The 20899-nt window shown below is 37.8% G+C and overlaps 1 protein-coding gene across 1 annotated transcript in view; it reads right to left on the bottom strand.

The window, feature by feature from the left end:
- The window catches only part of ARHGAP15 (Rho GTPase activating protein 15), a 331963-nt gene that overhangs the window by 295670 nt on the left and 15394 nt on the right, over window positions 1-20899 (bottom strand). The window contains exon 2 of the mRNA XM_075511723.1: window positions 19270-19449. Within this exon, the coding sequence (XP_075367838.1) occupies window positions 19270-19434 (165 nt within the window). The 5' untranslated portion in view covers window positions 19435-19449. The remainder of the gene's footprint in view (window positions 1-19269; window positions 19450-20899) is intronic.

The raw sequence follows: 20899 nt of genomic DNA, 5'->3' as shown, positions 1-20899 counted from the left end.
GCACTGCCAGAGAAGTCGTTGACCTTATTAAAAAACAAAAATAAATTAAAAATTAAATATTTAAAATGGAAAAATTATTTTTTTTAAAAAAGGCACCTCAAGAAAACAAATGAGCCAAATGTTATTAGGAGCTTTAGTGGTACATGAAAACAGACCTTTGAGTATATATTTCAGCGCATATATACCACGCTGTACATACATATATGCCACACTGTCAGCAAAGTCGCAAACACACATCAGGTAACGGAGGGAAAAAGGCTTTGATTTATCACTGATGTGCTGGGTTTCTTCCTCTTTCATCCCCAGTCCAATGAAGGCTTTCAAATAGCACCTGCCACTGGATCTCTTTGCTTCTCCGCCCCTTGACACGGATGAGGAATCAAGATGGCACTGTTCATAGAAATGTTTGTATAAATATTTCATCCAAACTGCGCTGGACTTAGCCTAGGAAATTTCTGTTTGATATCTCCCTGGAAGGGATCCATTTCTTATTTGAAGGCATGAAAAAATGATGAATTTACCAATTCTCTTGATAGTTTCCCACTAGTTTTTGCAAAACGTACTGTAACTCTCATTTTATTTTGGGGGGGGGTTCCAACTTCCAGACTTTTCATCTTGTATTGCTTTTTTCTGCTACATTAAAGAACCATTTAGTGCCCAATGTTGTCCATTAATGTAGGCAAGTAGAAAATCCATTGCCTTTCAATTTCTTTCGGATAATTTTAACGTGCTGAGGTCTGTAGGTCCTTCATTGGCAAGATAATTTTCCTAATCTCCAATACTTCTTTTTCCCCCCTCTTCCTTGTATAATCTTCATTATTTTAGTATCTCTATTCTAGTTTCCTTTTCCTCAGTGCCACTGACAGAAAGGAACATTTGCTGTCTTACTTTGTTATCACACACAAGGGTCAGCTCAAACCTTTTGACACTGAAACACCCATAGGAGCTATGTTTCGCAGTAAAATCTCAGAATACAGTTCCTAGTTCTGGGAAGAGCATGGCCTGTGTTTCCCATATATACATAAATTTGGATAAATTAAAATGCACTTTCAGCCATTAAGCAATCCAGATCACTCTCCACAAGTGCCTTTACCCGGACCTATTTGCCAGTCCATCAATCTTTGCTTTATTTTAAAATGTTATTAGAACTGTTCTATTTACTTTCATATCGTGGATAAAAAGAGTGATTAGTGTCAAGCTTAGTACTAGTCCCTGGAGAAGAACTCTAAAAATTCACCCAGTTGATGATGATTCCCTAGGGACTACTTTCCGAAATGTGTAAATTAATCAGTGCTTAATCCATTTAACATGTGCTTCACTGATACAGCACATAGCTAATATTTAATCAGAATGTCACATACTATTAAGTCGAGTGACTTACAAACTTTCACTACACTTCACAACATGGCTGCCTTTTTCGGATGGAACGAGACTTCCGTCAAAAAATAATGCTGTTTTGTTGGGGTTTTTTTAATTTGTTTTTTCTTCAGTTATGATGATTGACATCAATGATATTCCTAATTTTTTTTTTTTTAATTAAAGCCTGCAACAATTTTTCCATTAGTTAACCCAATACTCTGTTAGGTTAATCTTCCTATAAAATTTTCCAGGTCATGCCATTTTCCCTTTTCGAGTATCGGCACCATGATTGCCCTTTTTGAACCTTTTGTAATTTCCATGACAACCCAATATTTATTTAAGATTGAAATCAACAGGCAAGGACGACCTCAGAAAATTCTTTAAGGCTCTAGCATGACATTTATTTACATTTCCTAAAATTTTGCCAAATTTTGCTGATTTTTCTAAAATTAGCATCACCAGTAGATGTCATTCAGCACAAGATTAGTCATTAATAGTGTGGAAAGTTCTTCATCACTTTCTTGTAGGCAAATCATGCCTGATTTTAAAACAAACAAACAAAACCCCACAAATATTTATTGACTGTTCCTGTCTTTCCTGCATCACTATTAACAGCTGTATCACCTCAACAGGATGCCTGTAAAAGTGCTGGCATTAAGCTCTTAAAACAGAGATTAAAAGATAAAAATGAAGAGACAAAACAAGATTCTAGACATTATTCCTGTGCACAGAGTTCAGAACTTAAAGAATTTGGAAAACTCCAGGACAGAGTTTTTGATCCCCAAAAGCATCAGCTTGGTCCGGCACTGCAGTGCTTGCAGGATTCCCCTCAGCGATGCAATACCTGGGTGAAGTTTATTCTGGGAAGATTTTATTCACTGTTTAGCATTTGGCTGCTTTTCACCGGCTAAAGGGCCTGTCTATCTCTATAACGGGTGCCATTACAAACCCCGGTCAATTAGTCAATATATCTCAGTGTGTCACTACCTAGATTCGGTGACTATAGATATATAAAATGGTGAATGCGTGGCACGTTGTCTTATAGAAAGAACGAAACTACCTGGAATCTACAATTTCCACGTGCTAAAACAATGAAGTTGATTTTGCAGCGCACTGCATTTTACACGACCATCTATTGATCTGTAAGGAAAGCCGCCAAATCAAAAAAATGGGATAATTTGTCTCATTTGTACAGGTGCACATACATGCAAAAAGGTAGAGGCAAGCTGGCATACTGCATCATGCTGCTTTTTAAAATATCTGCTTATATCTTCTTGCAGGTTTAAGCATGTGTGCATGTGTTAAAATGGAGCACAATGGAAGATAAATCCCCCGAAATCATAATTTCTTCAGTAATTTATTACACATTGCCATAGAAACTAATTTGCAAACTATTTTCTATGTGGCTCTAGAAGGAACAAAATGTAAACAATGCTCTGAATAAAAATCTTAAAATGTTCTGATGTCAGTATACAAAGGGCCGTTCTCTTCCCACCTCGAATATCCAAAATGCTGTAAATGGCAACTGACCTAAAAAACCCTGCTCCAGATTTCAAGATCGTCAGATCTATTACACAAACCCATTCAGGCACAGAAATAGGGGTGGTTGTAAATGTTCAGAAAAATTAGCACAAAGGCTAACTTGTAACTCTAATAGGTGCTTAAGTATAACCAGTGGGAAGTGGAAATGGTTGTTTGCGTATACACTACTGTGAGCATTCATCTATTTATGGTACAAATGCACACAGAAGCGCGTGATGCTGAATTTTTTCCCTAAACTTTATTCTTTTAATAATTACTGAAAGATTAAGAGGTAGTCAAATGGTATAGATGGACTTTTCTTTTCTTAAAATTGCTTGCATATGCTTTGTAAGTGATATTTTTCTGAGCCTAACACCCTCTGTTTTGTAGGTCACACGGACATCTACAGACTGTGCGGATACTGAAGGCGCTTGTCCTTTAGCCTTCTGCCTCACCACATGATTGAGCATCCATATACCTTACAACCATACACCCTGTCGAGTGTTATTCTCTTACATATCACAATTTACCTCGCTTTCTCCACTCAAACATGCAACCAAGCTGAGCAACAAGCTGCTTCAGCTGCCATGTCATTTCAGTTTTTACACATCTTCTCTTTTTATGTGTGCTCTACATCGCCGTGATGTCTCATCTCCCCGTTCCACTGCCATAGGCTACAAGTCAGGAACAAAGCTCAGGCTCAATGTCAAACAGAGTGAAAATGGGAAAATATCATAGAAGAGAAAATTAATGGGCACAAACACAGCTCTAAAACTTCCATCCTTGTGGGCTTTGCAACTTTCCCTCATTTCTTGGCAAAATCTGAGGTAGAAGAGAGTAAGAGTATTTGTATAGAAAATGCTTTAAAAAGGTATTCAGCTGAGGAAAATACAAGTCAAAAAAATTCAAGGTGGAAGGCTTGCATATTAAGGAATAAATAATCCCGTGAAATGTGCAATCAGCCCCCTTTTATCTGAAACATTAACTTTTTTCCACTCCCCCCCATTCTCCTGCCTTCCCCTTTTCCTTGCCTGACCACCAGGGCTTGTGGAGGTTCACATTTCCAAAAATGCCTTAGCAATTGATAGTCCCGAGTCTAAGACACAGAAACGGACTCCAAGGCTGAAATCATAGCTTCTCTATCTGAACCGAGGCCTTTCTCTCATTTCAAACAGGGAAAATTCAAGGTAAAACACACACGAAATCTCTCTCTTCTCAATAAGTTCACTAGTTATGTCTTTAGAATAAAAATGTTACCTTTCATCTTTTCTTATTGATTTTTTTCTGTAATAAATGTTTTTGTTTTACTAAGGAAATTATGATGTTTGCAACCTACATTTGGAAAAAAAAAAAAAAATAAACCCCCCAAACCCAATACTTTAAAATGGTTGATCCTACCCCCACTGACGTGGCCGGCAAACACACAGATTTCCATCATATAGAATCATGGTCTTATATGTCATTAGTCATTCGGTTATTACGAAACCTAACTCATGGCCTAAGACTTTTTAAAAAATAGGGATTGTATATTTCTGCAAAAAAGTACACTAATGTATAAGCACACTAATGTATAAGGAAAAGGGCATACTTTGTTTTTATTCTCACACTATAGAATTACCTTGTTCTAGAAAATATAAGCTTCTTCAGAACCCTGTCTCTCTCATCCCCAAATGTTTATTTTTCAAAAAATAGCACTCCTCCTCTTTTTGTAGATCCCCCAAACCAAACACAAGAGTAAATATTAATATGACAAATATTAACACTGGTGTTTTATTTGGATCCAAATACTTGATTTATCAGCTAAATTATTTATTCAGGAGGTAACACCATACTTTATGCAACCCTGTTTCTTATTGTGCGTAAACCTTACCTGAACATATTATATATAAGCTTAATAAACCCTTTCACTTTTAAATTTCAGTACTTCATCTTTTCACTATTTGAAGCACATAATTTATATTTTTGAACTAACATGCTATAACTGAGCTTAATGTAAATTATATATATTTTTTTAACATCTTTCAGAGAAGCAAACCAGAGTTGAAAAATAAAATGCCTCTTTTTTGGGGTCCGTGCATTCACAATGCATCTTCAGTCTGTTTATTAAGTAATCATATCTGGGTACAAGTGTCAACACAATTTACATTTTGAATAATGTGAAGCAGATAACCTCAATTAACAAGTAATTAGAGTCATTTTCCTATTAAGCAGTTTCCCTAATTGTTTTTGAAACCTGGAACTAAAATTGTAATAAATAATAAGCGGCCAAAACATGTCCCTGCATTAGCTTAAACCAGGCTCTTCCACTGGAGCCTGGGAAAAACGCAGCAGAAATAAGGGCTGAATACCCACGTGATATTGCGAGAAGAGGGAAATGTTTTGTAGCTGCGCGCCTCTGCATAGTCCACTCTTCTCTGTGGTTATTTTATGCGGGTTTTTTTCCTCGACATGATTCTCTTTCCTTTCCATCTCTCTTTTCACCCCCATGATTTCTTATATGAGCGTTTAATGTATGAAGTATTTGACTTAATTGCTACTGTGGATTGACTAGAGCTTATCAGGGAAAAGCCATCCCACAGTGAGCACGTAGGGTACTGCCTCTGTTGAACTACAGTTTATAGTAGTGCAAATTCATTTGATACCTTATATTCTACTTTGCCAGCATACTATAGCTCTGTTTATGTAAAATAATAAATACGACCTGGTTGTCCCAACTAGAACAATTTGTGGGTTTGCTGCTGGTCATCAAAAAACCCTAAGTCCTTCCCTTTGATATCAGTCTTTAAATAGATAAATATCACATGCCAAGTACAATAAATGAGCTCAGAGAACATAAAAATGTCACGTGTATTTCTCTGCTTATACTATATGATCTCATGGAAAACACCTATGTTGCATTCTGTCTGCCATAGCCAAAAACGGGGAGGGGGGGAATCTAGTTAAATACAAAAAGAAATCCAGCAGCTGCTCCTCACCCTAAACCAACCAAACAAATTAAAAACTAACAGAAAACCTACCCAAAAGTCCCAGGAAAAAAAAAGCAAGTGCAATAATATTCTCTTCACCCACGAACTCCAGCCTAAGTCAAAGCCTCCTGTCTTGCAGATGCATCTACCACAATTGCAGCTGGCGAGCTGTACTGGTAGGATATACCATTTCCCCCTGAAGGTAAGGAAAGAGAAAGATTTCTTATAGTCCATGAAGGAACCAAAGTACCTGTGACTGCTCGAAAAGGTTCTTAGTAACTAGGCTGCCCCTCTGCCCCACAAATAAACACTTTGCTGCTGTCTCTATGTCTACAGGACGTTGTACCAGCCGTAGAGGAGTACAGGACTTACATTTTCTCCATTTTTAAAAAAATTATCAATAAGGTAATAAATCAAAACCGGACCCCTGAAAACAAAAAGTGAAGACCCCAGGAAGATACCCTGAGAAATTCCAGGAAAAACTCTGGCAGCTATGGGAGGACATGAGCTATTCAGAAGGAATACAAACATTTAAATAATATATCTTGCTGGAAATTAGGCTTTGTGAGAAATCCCATTGATTTCTTTTAAGTCATTTTATTAAAAGGTCTATTAATGCTTGGCTTGCACTTTGCGGCTATGAGAGATGTTGGAATGAAGAGCTATCAAAGGTGGCTATCAAAGTTTTTTTTTTTTTTCCATTTAACTTTTTCTAACTATTAAGCTGCTCATTTTGTGGAGACAATCATTAGTGTCTTTAATGTGAAACAAAGCTTCTGGATAAGAGCTGCTAGCTGAAGATCAATATGAAAGATATCATTTCAGTTACAGCTTTAATAACTGTAACAATAGGGAGCCTGGCATCACCAGCTTTATGCATTAATGTAATTTAGAATCTACCAGGTACAAATCTTATCAAACATTAGCAGTGGCTGCGTTGGGATTTTCTAGGTAAAGAAACTGCGTGATAAATGGGAAGTATTTTAAAGGTAAACTTTCATGTGATCAGGCTCATCTGCCATAAAACCATGAAAGAATTTACACAAAATAAATAAATTAAAAAAAAGAGATTCTTGGAAGACAAGGGCAGTTTTTAAGGAACTGGTGGTGCATGGGCACATAATGTGCTCAGCGTATACTAGGATGTCTCTCTTGTTTAGATCACCAGAAAAATCATACGACCCACAAGACTGGAGGATTAGGAGTTTCAGCCAAATCCAGTGCAACTAAAGATTTTCTATAAACCACTATATGTAGAAGTCCACACCTACCTGGACGTTCATTGCATAGCTTTCAGCTAAACCACAGAATGGATGAGGAGCTTTTTCCCAGGCTGCCAGCAAAGCACCAATGCTACAGACCAGGAGCACAACCCTTCCTCCAGCCAGGGTCTACAGCTCCACGCAGCTACAGCAAATTCATCTTGCCCACCCCATTTCTTCCAGCCCACCTGCCTCCAAATCCCTCAGCTCCCTATTTGCACCTTGCTTCTCAAAATCACCAGCCCATTGCCCCAGCCTTTCCCACACTCACTTTTGAGATATTCATGGCGGTATCATCCTTATTCTTCTGCAACAGTTTATCTACAGTCCTGTTATTTCTTTTCCCAGCTCTTCAATTTCTTGATTAAAAAAAAAAAAAAAAACAACTCCCCCTTCAAAAAAGAAAATCAGGCCTGAAAATGTTAAAACACAAATTTTGGATCTTCCCTGCAAAGTTATTCTTGAAACCTGATGCAACCAATTGGCAGTTTTTTTAAACAATTTGTTTCACTTGTGTCCAAATGTCTTCAGGTTTTAGTGCTTACAGGTGGCTACTTTAGATTTACACTTTAATTTTGAGAAAGATCTAAACTGGGAACACTGAATTTTCAGTTTATCATTTGCTGATAAAAAATGGAAAGCTCAAAGTTAAAGTAGCCAACTACTGAAAAGAGTTGGCACCTGGCACTTTAATTTTTAAACATTGTTTTTTTGTGTAATGAGGTTATAAAGTAAAAGTCTGACTTCAGGACCACAATCAAGAAGAATGAGCTCTTAAGGATGACAGAACTGCTGATGTGAAGCTCATTTGGTCCAAACCCCAGGTTTGGTCCAAATAAACACACAAAAGTTTGGATGCTCGTCTGGGTTTTCTACCTGCCTTGGGGCTAGAGATGTCATGAGAACAGATTCGCTCATCACAGCTGCGGTACTTCCAGTTCTGGCCATGGGTGAAATATCCAGGAAAGCAATCCTTCTTGCAGAGCTCTGGGGGGTGGGGGGAAGTAAGGGAAAATGGGACAGGGTATTTCACAATCTTTCAAATTTGATTCCAAAACTGGGGGCAGATTCAGAAACTAGAAAGGATAGCACATTTTTGCTTTATTTGGGTTTTGGCTGTACTCTTCAATGCAACTTTTACTGTTACTGTCAGAATATGTGGCAGTTCTGATAGTCAATAATCATGAAAAGAAAGGCATAACTGTTTCTAAAGTTTAGGTGTATTCAGTACTGTCCGCAAGTAACAAATATAAAATAGTAGCATTGGTCTCTGAAATACAAATGATTTTTTTTTCCTACAGTCTGTATGCTGAACAATGAAGCTCCTTCTTTCTCTCAAGGTGTAGGGTCTTGGGCACTTTGAAGGGGAAGGTTTGAATTCCAGTCTTGCCGTGGCTGTGAAATCGCAGTGTATGTATGCATGCACGCCCATAAAGACAAAATCACGGATGATCAAGACCTATTTCCATTAAAGCTGTGAACCTCACCAAACAAGAAATGAAACAGAAAATAAAATATTACCATGTTAACATGACTGGATCAGATCCTGCACTTATTGCTCCTGAAAAAAAAAAAAAAGCAGCTGACTTCAAAGGGAATTTGATCTGATTTAGGGCAGGAGAATGCTGCTGTCAACTATTTGTCTAAGAATAGGCATGCTGCCTAACAAGGACACTCTACTGTCTGTTTTAAAACCTCTTCTCAGTGCATTAAACAACATTTAGTAAGCACGTCCGTATATTGTGCAATAGCACATGTATTTAGGGCATGCACAAAATAATTTGATCCCCATTTCATTGCATCAGTAATGCAAATATTTCACTGCAGTAATAAAACAAACAAAAAACCCTCTAGTTTTTTACCTCTCCTGTCATGTTGCATTGGGTCATTTTGTGTCACAGGATGTGATATAATGTAACTCAATGCAAGGAGACACATGTCCCTTCTCATTGGAAATTTAAAGAAATGGAGCTTACTTTTCCCCTGTGGGAAACTGTGCAGGTCAGGTGCCCAAGACTAGCTATGGGAAGTTTGATATCATCTCAGTTTCAGTACCTACATATTTCAAATCTCATGGCATTTTGAAAGGAAACGTGTTAGATGCCACAATTTAGCCGTAATACAGTACTTAATAAAGATAGCGTAAGAGGAATATAATTCCACAGCTTATGTTCCTTGTCACGGTGTGCGCTGACACATACTGCCAAAGAGACTCTTTTAAACAATACTTTCAAGCACACTTTTTGAAATATACACTATAAAACATGAAAGCCCTCAGAGAAACCTAATGCCGCTGAAAAGCACATGGGTATAGAAGCAACGGAACAGAACTGATTAATGACGAAGCCAAAACAAGACTTTTTTGATGAAAAATAGTGAAACAGTTAGGCACAGAGAATATAGATAAGGGAAATCTACAGGACCTGGGGCCAAGTTCACCTCTCGGTTACACTAGCATAATTGTGGAATAATTCTATTTCAATTAATAGAGTTAATATGATGAGAATAGAATTATCTACGTAATGAGCGTGATTGAAACATAACAGTCGACCCAGCTCTGAGGCAGAGTCTGTAATGTGTGCAGAGGAGATATGCATCCTCCTCAGTCCCATTTTACAGGTAGAGAAACAGAAGAAAGGACTCAACATCTCTTGGCAGACCAATGTCCAAGCTGGGACGAAGGGAAACACGGCAAATTCCAGTCCAGCTCCTTCTCCACTTGGTTGCAATAAATGAATACCACAGAAGGCCATGATGGAAGCCAACTGAAGTATTACATATATGAAATATTACATATATCAAATATTACCTCTCTAATATGATGGCATGTTGCTGTCTCACTCCTAAAGCAAAGAGGTGTAGCTTTATAGTGCGTTGGGACATTTAGCATCAGGGTAGTAACTTCAGTGTCATTAACATGTCTATATATTGAGTGCCACTGTTTACAGGATAAAATAGCAGAAAAAATAGAAGCTTGAGAAGCACATTCAGAACAGATGCAGGAAATAAGTTTTTCCTACCAGCAAAAAAACCAAGGATGTGTGGAATGGACTATGGAATAATGAAAGTGATACAAAAGACCTGGGATCATTTCAATTTGGATTAGACATTAAATTACAGAAAATAATACTATTCAGGGGGTTCTGTTTAGTTAAAACCTCATGTTTAAGTTTTCTTAGTCTGTTTAGTTTCCTTACCAGGACAGCTCAAAGGCTTCATTTTACAGAGTTCTGGAACAAACAAGTTTTGAGCTACAAGCACGTGATTCAACTCCATGATTGTCCTTTGGTTTTGAACAAACTAAGACAAAGGAGAGAAACATTTGGAGTTGTTACAGTTCAGCTCTTTTAACATCAAATTCAACATTTTTTCACTTTTTTGATAGAAAGAATGAAAGGGGGAGGTGTTTTTTTTCCTTTTTGCTTCTAAATTCTTGTTGGTTACACAGCCCCAGTCACCAGTTACCACTAAGAAACCATAACCTCAGTCTGCACCTGCACCCTGCTCTTAAACAAGACATCACATCTTGTGTGATGTGGCCAAAAATTGATATTACTGTAAGGTAATTCAGTAATTACCTTATTACTGTAAGGTAATTCACTGATATTCCATAGATTACAGTAAAACCAATAATTTCAAAAGAAGAAACACGTATTTAGCCCTTGCATTTCCCTGTGTTTGCTGAAGAACTACTAACGCTACCCTAGAAGATCTTTTCTGAGTGTTTGCTTAGCTGCTTTTCTATCAGTTTGGGAAGCCATGGTTTACTTCCCTAAGCGTCTTGAAGAAAAAAAGGGATTCATTGGTTGAAAAAAAATGCAATAATATTTTCCTTTTCCAAAGATACCTAACAATGCAAGTGAACAGTAGGCAGCATTAGCTTGAAGGGAAGAGCAGTCGAACAGCCCCGCGCTGCAGGAACAGCATCTGATATTCCCCTGAGGGAAAGGATCACGTTTTAAGGGAACCACCAACTGGTTAGGCAGAAGAGCAAGGTCTGTGCTGGACTGCCCATCATCGCCATTCCAGCAAGCACACGTGCCTTGGTGTCACCAAATGAAGGTGGAAAGTCTGGCCAGACATTTTACAGGGTGAGTACAGGGTTTCTGGTCCTGCCCCAAGCTCTCGTACCATGTGGTGACACCCCAAAGCACCAGATCCTTGAGAAGAGCCAGCATCTCCATCTCCACAGCTACTGCCAGCATCAGAGACAAAAAGGGCTGTTAAGAGGTAAGCACAGATGAAAAGAAAAATATGAAACAAAAGAAGTGGAGAGTGGTTTTTACATGGTAAATTAAATAATATTTTCACAACCAAGTTTTCTTTTTTTCCCCCTCAAGATATATATCACAACAGAGAGAAATGCCACTTCTGAAGAAAAAAAACCCTCTTTAATTTTTTTACCCTTTTTTAGTTTGTCCTGTCAGCTTAAAAATATTTTTAAAATATTTACACCCTGCTTTCTATGAAACTCAAAAGGATTTGCAGGCTTGAGGAATGCATTGATCTTGTCAAACATCCCCCAAATTGCAGACAACTCTATTAATGATAATACAAATGTTTCATTCTTTCACTAGATGCTAGGAAAACGACAGGGAGATATTCATAGAGAGGACGCAAAACTTCCTAGCAATGCATTCAGTTAGGAAGGTATTTCAATATTAAGCATCGCTTCAAATAATCGCATTTTCGAGCGACGGATGATGGCAACATCAACATTTTGGAGTCAGCAGCTCTTCTAGCTAGCATCTCCCCAATTTTTAAAGGGGGGAGGAAAAAAGAAAAGGGGGCGGGGGGGGGAAGCCAAGCCATTTGGCACAGAGTGGTGCTTCTGTAGCATCAGCTGCTTCACCTGTAATCTCTAGTGCTGCTCTGCCCCCTTGTGCTGCTGCAGCTGCAGAGCAGCCGCCCGCGCCTTTGTGCGGGGACCGCCCGCCGAAAAGCCCCCACTGTCACTTCTCCCATTTCTGGCAAGTTCAAGGTCAGTGCCTAGCTATTTTCAGCTCATCTCTTCTTGATCCATGCAGAGAAATGACAAGGTAACGTGATTTGGGGTCAGCTGTATTACAGGAACCGTTACATAAACGGAGAAAGTGGAAATCAATCCTAGCTGACAGTGTCTTCAGGATAATCAGCGCTCACTCCATGCCGCTGTCAGCTCTCCTGCGTCAAACACCATGTTACTTCTGTCAGATCTCTTTAACAAAACCATATTCTCACTTTTGGCAAAGTAAATAAATATTTCACCCGGGCTTGCAGTTAATTCATTGTTTAGAGAACTTTAACACTTTGGACTTGCAAAGAGTCCCCATTTATAGAGGAAAAGACGTCTTAGCCTGTCACGTCCATTACTGCCTCAAAGGGCGTTGGCAAAGATAGAGTCGAGTCTTATGAAATGCTCCATTCTTCATATTTTGTGCTTGATTTCTTCATGCAGACGATTGTCCTCCAAGTCTCCGTTATGGAGCAGACCTCGGCTTCCCAAAGCGCTTACCTAACCCACGGTCATCCTTACCCCAACCGTATCAGGGCTTTTCCTCTAACGTTTTAGGACACCTTCCTCAATTTGTTTGATTATTATTACTTTATCTGAACCGTTTCCTCCCCTAACTAGACATCTTCCCTAACACAGAATTATGAGCATACCATTTCACAAGCCGCGTCTCGATGACAGCACATGGTATGTCAGTTTAGGGAAAGAACAGCGATTCTATCCCACCCACCTTGTGCTCCCATGAAACTGCCAAGCCCGCGGTACTCCGCCGAAGAACAATTTACCATAATATTAGTTGTCAGTAAATTCAAAGACGGAACTCCTAAAGCTATAAAATGGATTAGAAGCAATTTAAAAAAGAATTAACAAACTAGAGTAAGAGTATACTGTCAACAAACAAATGCTTCATCATAGCACTGTAATTTGGAATTTTAATTACCCCTCTGCTTCTGTAACAAAACAATGTCTGAACTGGCAGCCATTTGAATCTCTCACAGGTCATTGAGCATTCTAGTTAATTACTCTATGAATAGCCTGTTTTTCTCCCCTCTGGAAACACGTTTCTAATGGCAGTCAAGGTCTGACAAATGTGTCATCTACATAATTAGCTAGGAAGCAACACAAAACATTAAACATGCTTTGTGCCGACAACTATCAAAACATTTCATTTGTTGTCAATTATTCATTACTTTGTAGGTTCTGAAGGGGTTGTTATTATGGAAATAAGTCCAGATGCTAACAAGGTTAGAGTTTTTTATTCAAATTAGTAATCAGAGGACTAACTTTAAAAAATGTATCCCATGTACATTTATGGCAGCATTCAATCAGTACTAAATTATAAACGAATTTAGTTAAGTTCAAGTTAAAATAGCCATGGCAGAGCACATACACTAATTATTTGTAGAGTTGCATCTCTCTTTGAAGTTTTAGGATCTAAGCTGAAGTAGCAAACTTTCAGAACCTTTGGCAAGACTAATTTGTGCTTGGTAAATAGAGTAAAGATTTTCACAGCATGAGATAACGTAAGATTGCAAAAAAAAAAAAAAAAAACCTGGAGGTTTTTGAACCTTTTTTCTACCCTTCTGTCACACTGAGTAAAAGTCAAAATCAGCAATTCCGACTCATATAATATCTCGTCTGAACTTCAGTTTGGTTTAACAAGGAAGCCAAACCAGCTACATTCACCACTCCCTTAATAGAGCTGAAATGAATTTATCCTTGCTTTTAAGAAGAAATAGGTGCTGGTTATTTCTTTTTTCTGTGATCTCATTATGATGCTGCCTATCAAGCTACACAGCTGAAACGGTACAGTGAAAATGTTTGGAGGAGAAATAAATGGGGAGTTTAACAATAAAATTAACTTCTTCCTTTTTAGCCAAGATTATTTCAGTTGAAGTGTTATAATACAAATATACAATAAGGAATACCTTCTCACAGGGCATATATAAGAAAAAAAAAAAAAAGAAAAAATATTCAGAAAAAAACAAAAGGCTCTTTCTGAGCCTGAAAAAACACCTGCACACTAAATGCTGATCCTGAAAAAGGGTTGGGAGGTAACTTGCATTGCTCCATTGAGAAAAATTGCTTATTGAAGGTAAACTGAACCCTAAAATATTCTAATGCATTAATATTCTACTTTCAGCCCCTGTTTCAAAGGAGTTTATGGTATGTAGGACATACACGAGCGTGTAGGGGTGCATCCGGGAGCGGTACCCAGTGCAGGCTGGGGGCCTCTGCCCCAGAGCTGGAGCAGCTCCTCAGGTGGGAAGCAAGGGACACATGTATGAAACGGCTGAAAAACTGGAGTCAAGGGCCAAACAAGTCAGTCTGCAAGCGCGCCACACACCAGAGAGCACATCTAGGCTTTGAAAGCACAAAACCAGTTTGAATACAGCAAGGGGACATATGACACACTTCATTTCTCATTTTCCTGCACTAGAAAGGAGAACGACTAATGTTACTCAACAGATTTTTTTTTTTTTTTTGGACAATATTCATGTTCAAGAAGTAAAACTGGACTGTGTTTACGGACTTTCATACCTACTCTGAAATATTTGAGGCGAGCAAGGTGTAAGCTTGCATTTATTGACAGGTGTAAGCTTGCATTTATTAACAATTACCACGCTTGTCACGGGAAGCTCACATATTTTTCTACATCTGTCCCAACACTATTATATGACTTGTGCAACACCTTGAAGGGAACACAGTTATTTCCTTACAGTGATAAAAGTAGATGCATCTATAATGGACTAGTGTACGACGATAAAATTTGCAGAGAATAAAGCCTGGGCAGTCACTATTAGAACACAATAAAGAGACTATTTTTCCCTTTCCACCTCAAATGTACACAACTATGACAGGAGAAAGTTTTCTGCTTTTAGAAATATTTTGTCAAGATTTGCTTTTTCCTCCAGGAAAAAAAGTAAATGAGAAAAAAAAAAGGATCCTCAAAAACTTTCCCTAAATAAACTATACTATAAAAGAAGCTCTGATGATCTCTCAGAGATTGAAATAATCCATTTTCAGCTAAAACTACCCATAGCAATGAAACTGAAAATACTCTAGAAGAGGGCTGGAGTCTGTCTTGTAATTAACATTAAACAGATAACATATTTATGAGGAAGTCAAAATATTTTGGAAGCCGATAATCCTGTAAGCCTTAACATGGTATAAAAACAACAAATAAATGCAAAGTGTTACTGTTACACATGCCTGCCTGATCAATGGTTTTCACATATTGATCTATAAATGGAGTTGACAGTCTGTGTTGGCTGCACATTTTCCAAGCAGCTCTATTTTTGTACAAAACCAATACGGGCAATTACCTTTGTTTGAGATGCCAAGTCTTATCAATTCAATGTGATTTAGTGTCATTTTAATTAAATATCAGGATCTACTTCAGGACAATCTATACAAACAAAGCCTCAAACTTGACTATAAGCTTGATTTGAAGTAAACATGTACAAGCCCTGCAATTTCAAAATATGGCTCAAAAACTCTGCTAAACAGAAGGCTTATATTTTTAGCAATCTTATTTCTGTCTTTTTGGCTAGCCACAACTTTGGCAAGTGTTCTATGATCACAGGAGTAAGAAACAAAAGAAGATTGCTTCCCGTTTCCCTGATAATGTATTAGAGAGATAAATAAACCTACCAGTTTGTTTAACCTAATCAGAAAAAGCTCTAATACATTAACATTTTGGAATGTCTAAATAGGTTCTAATTCTTAATATAGACACCAATAAAAAAAGACATTTCATTGTTTGAAACTGTTCTGAATGAAGCAAAATGCACTTCCCTGGGGTTTAACAGATGAAAATAGCAAATATTCATTTACATTGCTAGTTCAGACACTAACATTAAGCACAGAAAGAGCCCTCGCTTACCACAGTCTGCGTCCAGCTTCGTGATTTGTGCTCTTTAAACTCTACATTAATATCAATTTCAACCTTTGCACAAAGCTCAAGCATTTCCATCGAAATAAATAACGTAAACCCCCAAGAATCTACATTTAGCTTTTGCATCAGTTAGCTTATGCATTCCACATTTGCATCTTTACTACTATAAAATGCACAAGTGCATATGGCCCTGCTGACGTATGATGCATATCCTTCTTTGTCACACTATAGAAAATAATCTGTCCACCTTCAAAAGTATAGCCCCAGGTGTGCTTACAAGCATCACAGCAAATGCTCGAGAATACAACAAATCCCTTAGAGAAAATTATGTGTTTTCTTCTCTATAAATCACCAGTGATCTTTCTAGTTTTGTGCCTAGTTTTTACCCTTTATGGTCTGGAGTGTCAATTTTTTTTCCAAATATGTTTTAGACATATCTATTTTTATTGATTGTTCAAAATGTGCCAAATGCTGATTGCCTTAATCCAGTGAAGTCAGTAGGTTTTGCATAAGTTGGGTAAAGAGGATTTAACCCATTTATTAATAGAACATGGAGTATAGTGCACACACTGAATATGGACGACGAAAGAGTAACATGGAGTCCCTTATTCAGCTATTTCTAGTTTTTAAAAAGAAAAATCTTTCCGATGATAGGACAAAAATATTCAGTCAACGTAAAATACAAAATAAGCATAATCAGTGGATACCTTATAGTTTATATCCATCATCTAAACAGAGGCAGACGGTTGAAAACAGAAAATTTCCAAATAGAAAATCAGGAGAAATCCTTTTTATCTTCTCGCTTAACAAAATATAACAAAATAATCAGCTTGGCTTGACGTATTGGTAATATGTATCTTTTAGGGATCTGCGTGCCTTCAAAGGCAAAAGTGAAGACTGTGTATATAAGCACTGGAAAAGAGAGTCACAAATTTTAAAACAAGATTACTAAATGTATATATATACACATACACGTGTGTGTGGGTATCAGTTGGACACTGCTTTTTCAAGACACTTGGACAGACAGAGACTACTCTCCTCCATCACTTTCCCCCAAATCCTTCACAAGTCACAGGCACAGGTTCAGGTATGTCAGCCTGCAAGTGATAATTGCAATTGATATTTCACTGCTCTTTTAACTTGACTCTCGCTGCATTTAAAGCACGTGTTTGAAAACGTTTGGATCCTGAGGAATTTCGCTTTTAGTTTGGGCGTTAGCAAACAACTTTAAGAGGCTTATTTAAGTAAATACGCCAAAACACTTTCAGTCCGTCAATATCTAGTCAGAAAATTCTGCATGGCAAAAAGAGATGAAAAGAATTGAAATAGAAAGGAAATTAGTAGCATGGCAAGCTTTCAATCTATTATGTCGGAGCCAAGTTTGCTTGGTAAAATGACATATACTCAGTAAAATTCCACTTTTATATAATTAGCTACTAAACAACTGTAACACAAAGCAACTTTTCAGCTCTCAGCCAATGAACATATATTGTACCTGCTATGGTTATTGGAATGCGGCAGTGAATATTTATGTCTAATTTAACTTTTTAGAGCCCTTGCTCTGTAACAGTCCAGCATACTATCCCCCAAACTGAAGTTATGTAACAAGGTAATATCAACAATGAGAAACTGCATGATAAAATCCTGCCCAAAAGTGAAAAATGCTAATTTTGTCTCATTTAGCAGCTGGATACAGAAATGCTCATTAGTTTTAAGAGGGTTAATCCTTTTAACTTTTGCATATTGATATGCCAATTATGCCTAATTGTACAAGAGGCATCAGTCAAGGTAATAGTGCATAAACACATGAAAGTTATTAAGTACATCCCAACATGTAATAAAGTAGGTGTTAATTGGTAGCTGAGTTCTGCAGGCTATTGAGGTGGATAATTCATTGAGAGATGGATCACTTGTAATTTCTCTACATAATTCCTTTTGCAGTCTCATGCTGTGATGTTTTCATGCTTGTCAAAAACAACTGCAGCCTAGTGCCTTTTGTTAAACACAGCCAATAAAATATGTTAGGCATCATTAAATATACTTAACTTTTAAACTTTTTCAAAGGTACAGTTCTTCCTGATAATACATTATAGTATTCCCACTAAATTACTGTAAGCTTCATTTCAGGTTTGTAATTGAGGAACATTTCACGTCAGATAAAAAGGAACATGTACGGTGTGTCCGAGGTGAACAATATCGTTTAAATGGAAGGTAAATGAGTATCTTATCAGCTGCTAAGATCTAAACAGATTTTTTCTCTCCAGAAATATAAGGTGAAATGAGTTAAGATATACCAGAGAAATTAATGATTAAAATATTAGTATTTCTAAATAAGTTTGAATTTTGAGTTTGAACTTAGAGTAAATAAGGAAGAAAATGCAGCTGTTATTGTAGGCTTCCTCCATTTAATAAGTTTGTTAGAAAGCTGAATATTTCATAGGAATCCATTACACCAACAAAACAAAAAATTAATGGCTGGCATGGTTGTGAGAAGTGACTGAGACCTGGGACTCTGTCCCCAGCCAGCAGAGTTTTCTCCCTCATTTGCATTCTCTGAGAACAAAATGGATCTGGAGTCCAAAAAGTGGTTAACATTGCATAAATAATTTTGTAACATCATATGGCCTCAGCTGCAAGTTGCCACCATTATGGAAGAAAATTAACCAGGGGAGACTCATACCAATCAGTTTGTTTAGTAGCTCAGAAGGAGTACAGGGGCAGGCAATAGAGTTCATCACTAACTATTTAATTTAAAAAAAAAATGGTAATGGATAAAAAATGACTCAACTCTTTCAACTCTGTCAACTATTAAAATAAGAAGAGAACTTCAGTGTCTGGTTTTTACAATTCATTCATTCTTACAGTGAGACTTATTTTTGTTACTGACGAAGTTGTCCTTTATTCACCGAGTTGTAATTTCCTTTTTTTTACTTTTCACTGATTTTAGCATTTGCCTTTTGAGAAATTGTGGCATATATTTGATACTGTAAGTACTATTCTCTACAGCAGCCGTATTTAAGTGCTGTAACACTTGAGAGTCGAAATGCTGAGTAGATGCTATGATTACAGCCACCAAAGCCAAATTTTGTCTTTCAGTGAAGGAAAATTCTTATTCCAATGCCTAGCCGTACTCCTAAAAATGTATTAGTGCCATTAAATCCCTCCTTGCAAGGGATGATCATGAAACCAGTATCTTAACCACACTTAAGATAATTCTGTAGTTTTTAAAAAATTGGAAGACTCAAAAAATATTAATAGTATTTTACTTACAGGCTCAGCGACTTTCACGTTCTCGGACAGAATCATAGATTTGCTTTGGCTCAGTCTATCGTGGTGACTGTTGGCATTTTTGATCCTCATTTGAACAGCCCCCGTACTGTGGTGGGAAGGATTAGGCTTTTCAGAGGCCATATCAGAAGTTGTAGACCTTTCCATGATTACTGGGTTGACCTGAAGAACATAAAATAAGAGCATTAATCTAGGGACCCTTCCTACAAAAACGTATCAATGCCAGTTATATGTCACTGTAGTCAGGAGAAGAAGCTGAGTAATCTTGCTGGCAAGATCTTGATCATCTTTGAACACCAGGATAACTATCAGCTGTGTCAGTCTGTAGTTTTATTATTGTCCTTATCACTCACCCATCCAAACTGCCTTAGAAGAGTTAGTTTATGTAGAAGATTATCCTTATCTCAAAAGCCATTCTCCTCTATGGTGTAATCTCCCTGCAAGCCTCTTTCACGTCCAGCTGGCAGCCACTACACTTTGTCTTTGGCCCTGCTCACACTACACATTTTAAATCTTGCAAAGGAAAACGACACGCTGTGAAGCCAATTAACATATCTTACCTCCACAGTTCGATACATGCATGTTACAAGTGCATTACAGGACCACGCTGCAACCCTGCTAGTGTCCTAGATTCAAACCCAGATCTAATAAAATTTCCCTTAATTTTTACAATTCTACCAACAGCATGGATGGGATTTTTGTTTCTCTGTTGATTTTTAAAATTTTGAAATGAAGAAATGGCTGAGCACATCAGCTCTCAAGCCCTTGAAGGAACTGGGGGGAACTTGTACAGAATGAAAACCTTCTCTAGCAGTGCTGCTGTTCAACCTCCTGACTCGGCAACAGTGCAACGCAACAAACTGTTCTAGCTATTCAAATTCCCAATACATTTTCCATCAGCAAGAGTTGCTTTATATTTCCTATACAAAACATCAGGACAGCGAGGTACAACACTTACTCTATTTTCCTCCCCACTAGTTCACCCTGGCACTACTATACGTAAATCATGGGTGAAGTAATACCCTAAGAGTCACAAGAAAACTTGCTATTTATATTGCTATGTAACCGTATGAGAAAATGTGTAAGGAAGAGATACTATATAAGCTGGAATTGCTGGTTTCTCTACTATGGACCCAGGGAAATGGAAATCCATTTAAGTGCACTTATAATCTAAACTGTTGAAAAATCAGCATTTTCCAAATGGGTTTGAAAAGCACAACTTTTTCTAGCAACATCTCCCCAAGTTCTGAAGACTACAAAAGATGAAGTTCCCTGATTTCAAGAAAGTCCATTTCTATGAAGGCACCAGAGCAGAGGAAGATTTGCTACCGGTGTGAAGGTGGGAGAGGGAGATGAAGAGTGCTGCTGCATGTCTCTGGGCAGCACCACGGCCATTGTGCTGGTGGAAGGACACAACTCTCCTAGCTTCACCCTCTTCTGGCCCTGATAAATCAATTCCTTACAGGAAACTGACTTAGATTAGAGGACACTAATAAGAGGTCATGCAGTCGCAGAATGGTTGAGGCTGGAAGAGACCTCTGGAGGTCATTTGGTCCAACCTCTCTGCTCAAGCAGGACCACCTACAGCTGGTTGCCCATGACCATGTCCAGA

The sequence above is a fragment of the Mycteria americana genome, chromosome 9 (genome assembly GCF_035582795.1).
Source record: "Mycteria americana isolate JAX WOST 10 ecotype Jacksonville Zoo and Gardens chromosome 9, USCA_MyAme_1.0, whole genome shotgun sequence".
Classification (NCBI taxonomy): domain Eukaryota; kingdom Metazoa; phylum Chordata; class Aves; order Ciconiiformes; family Ciconiidae; genus Mycteria; species Mycteria americana.
Note: the sequence above shows the minus strand (reverse complement) of the source record. Positions and strands in the feature narration are given on the sequence as shown.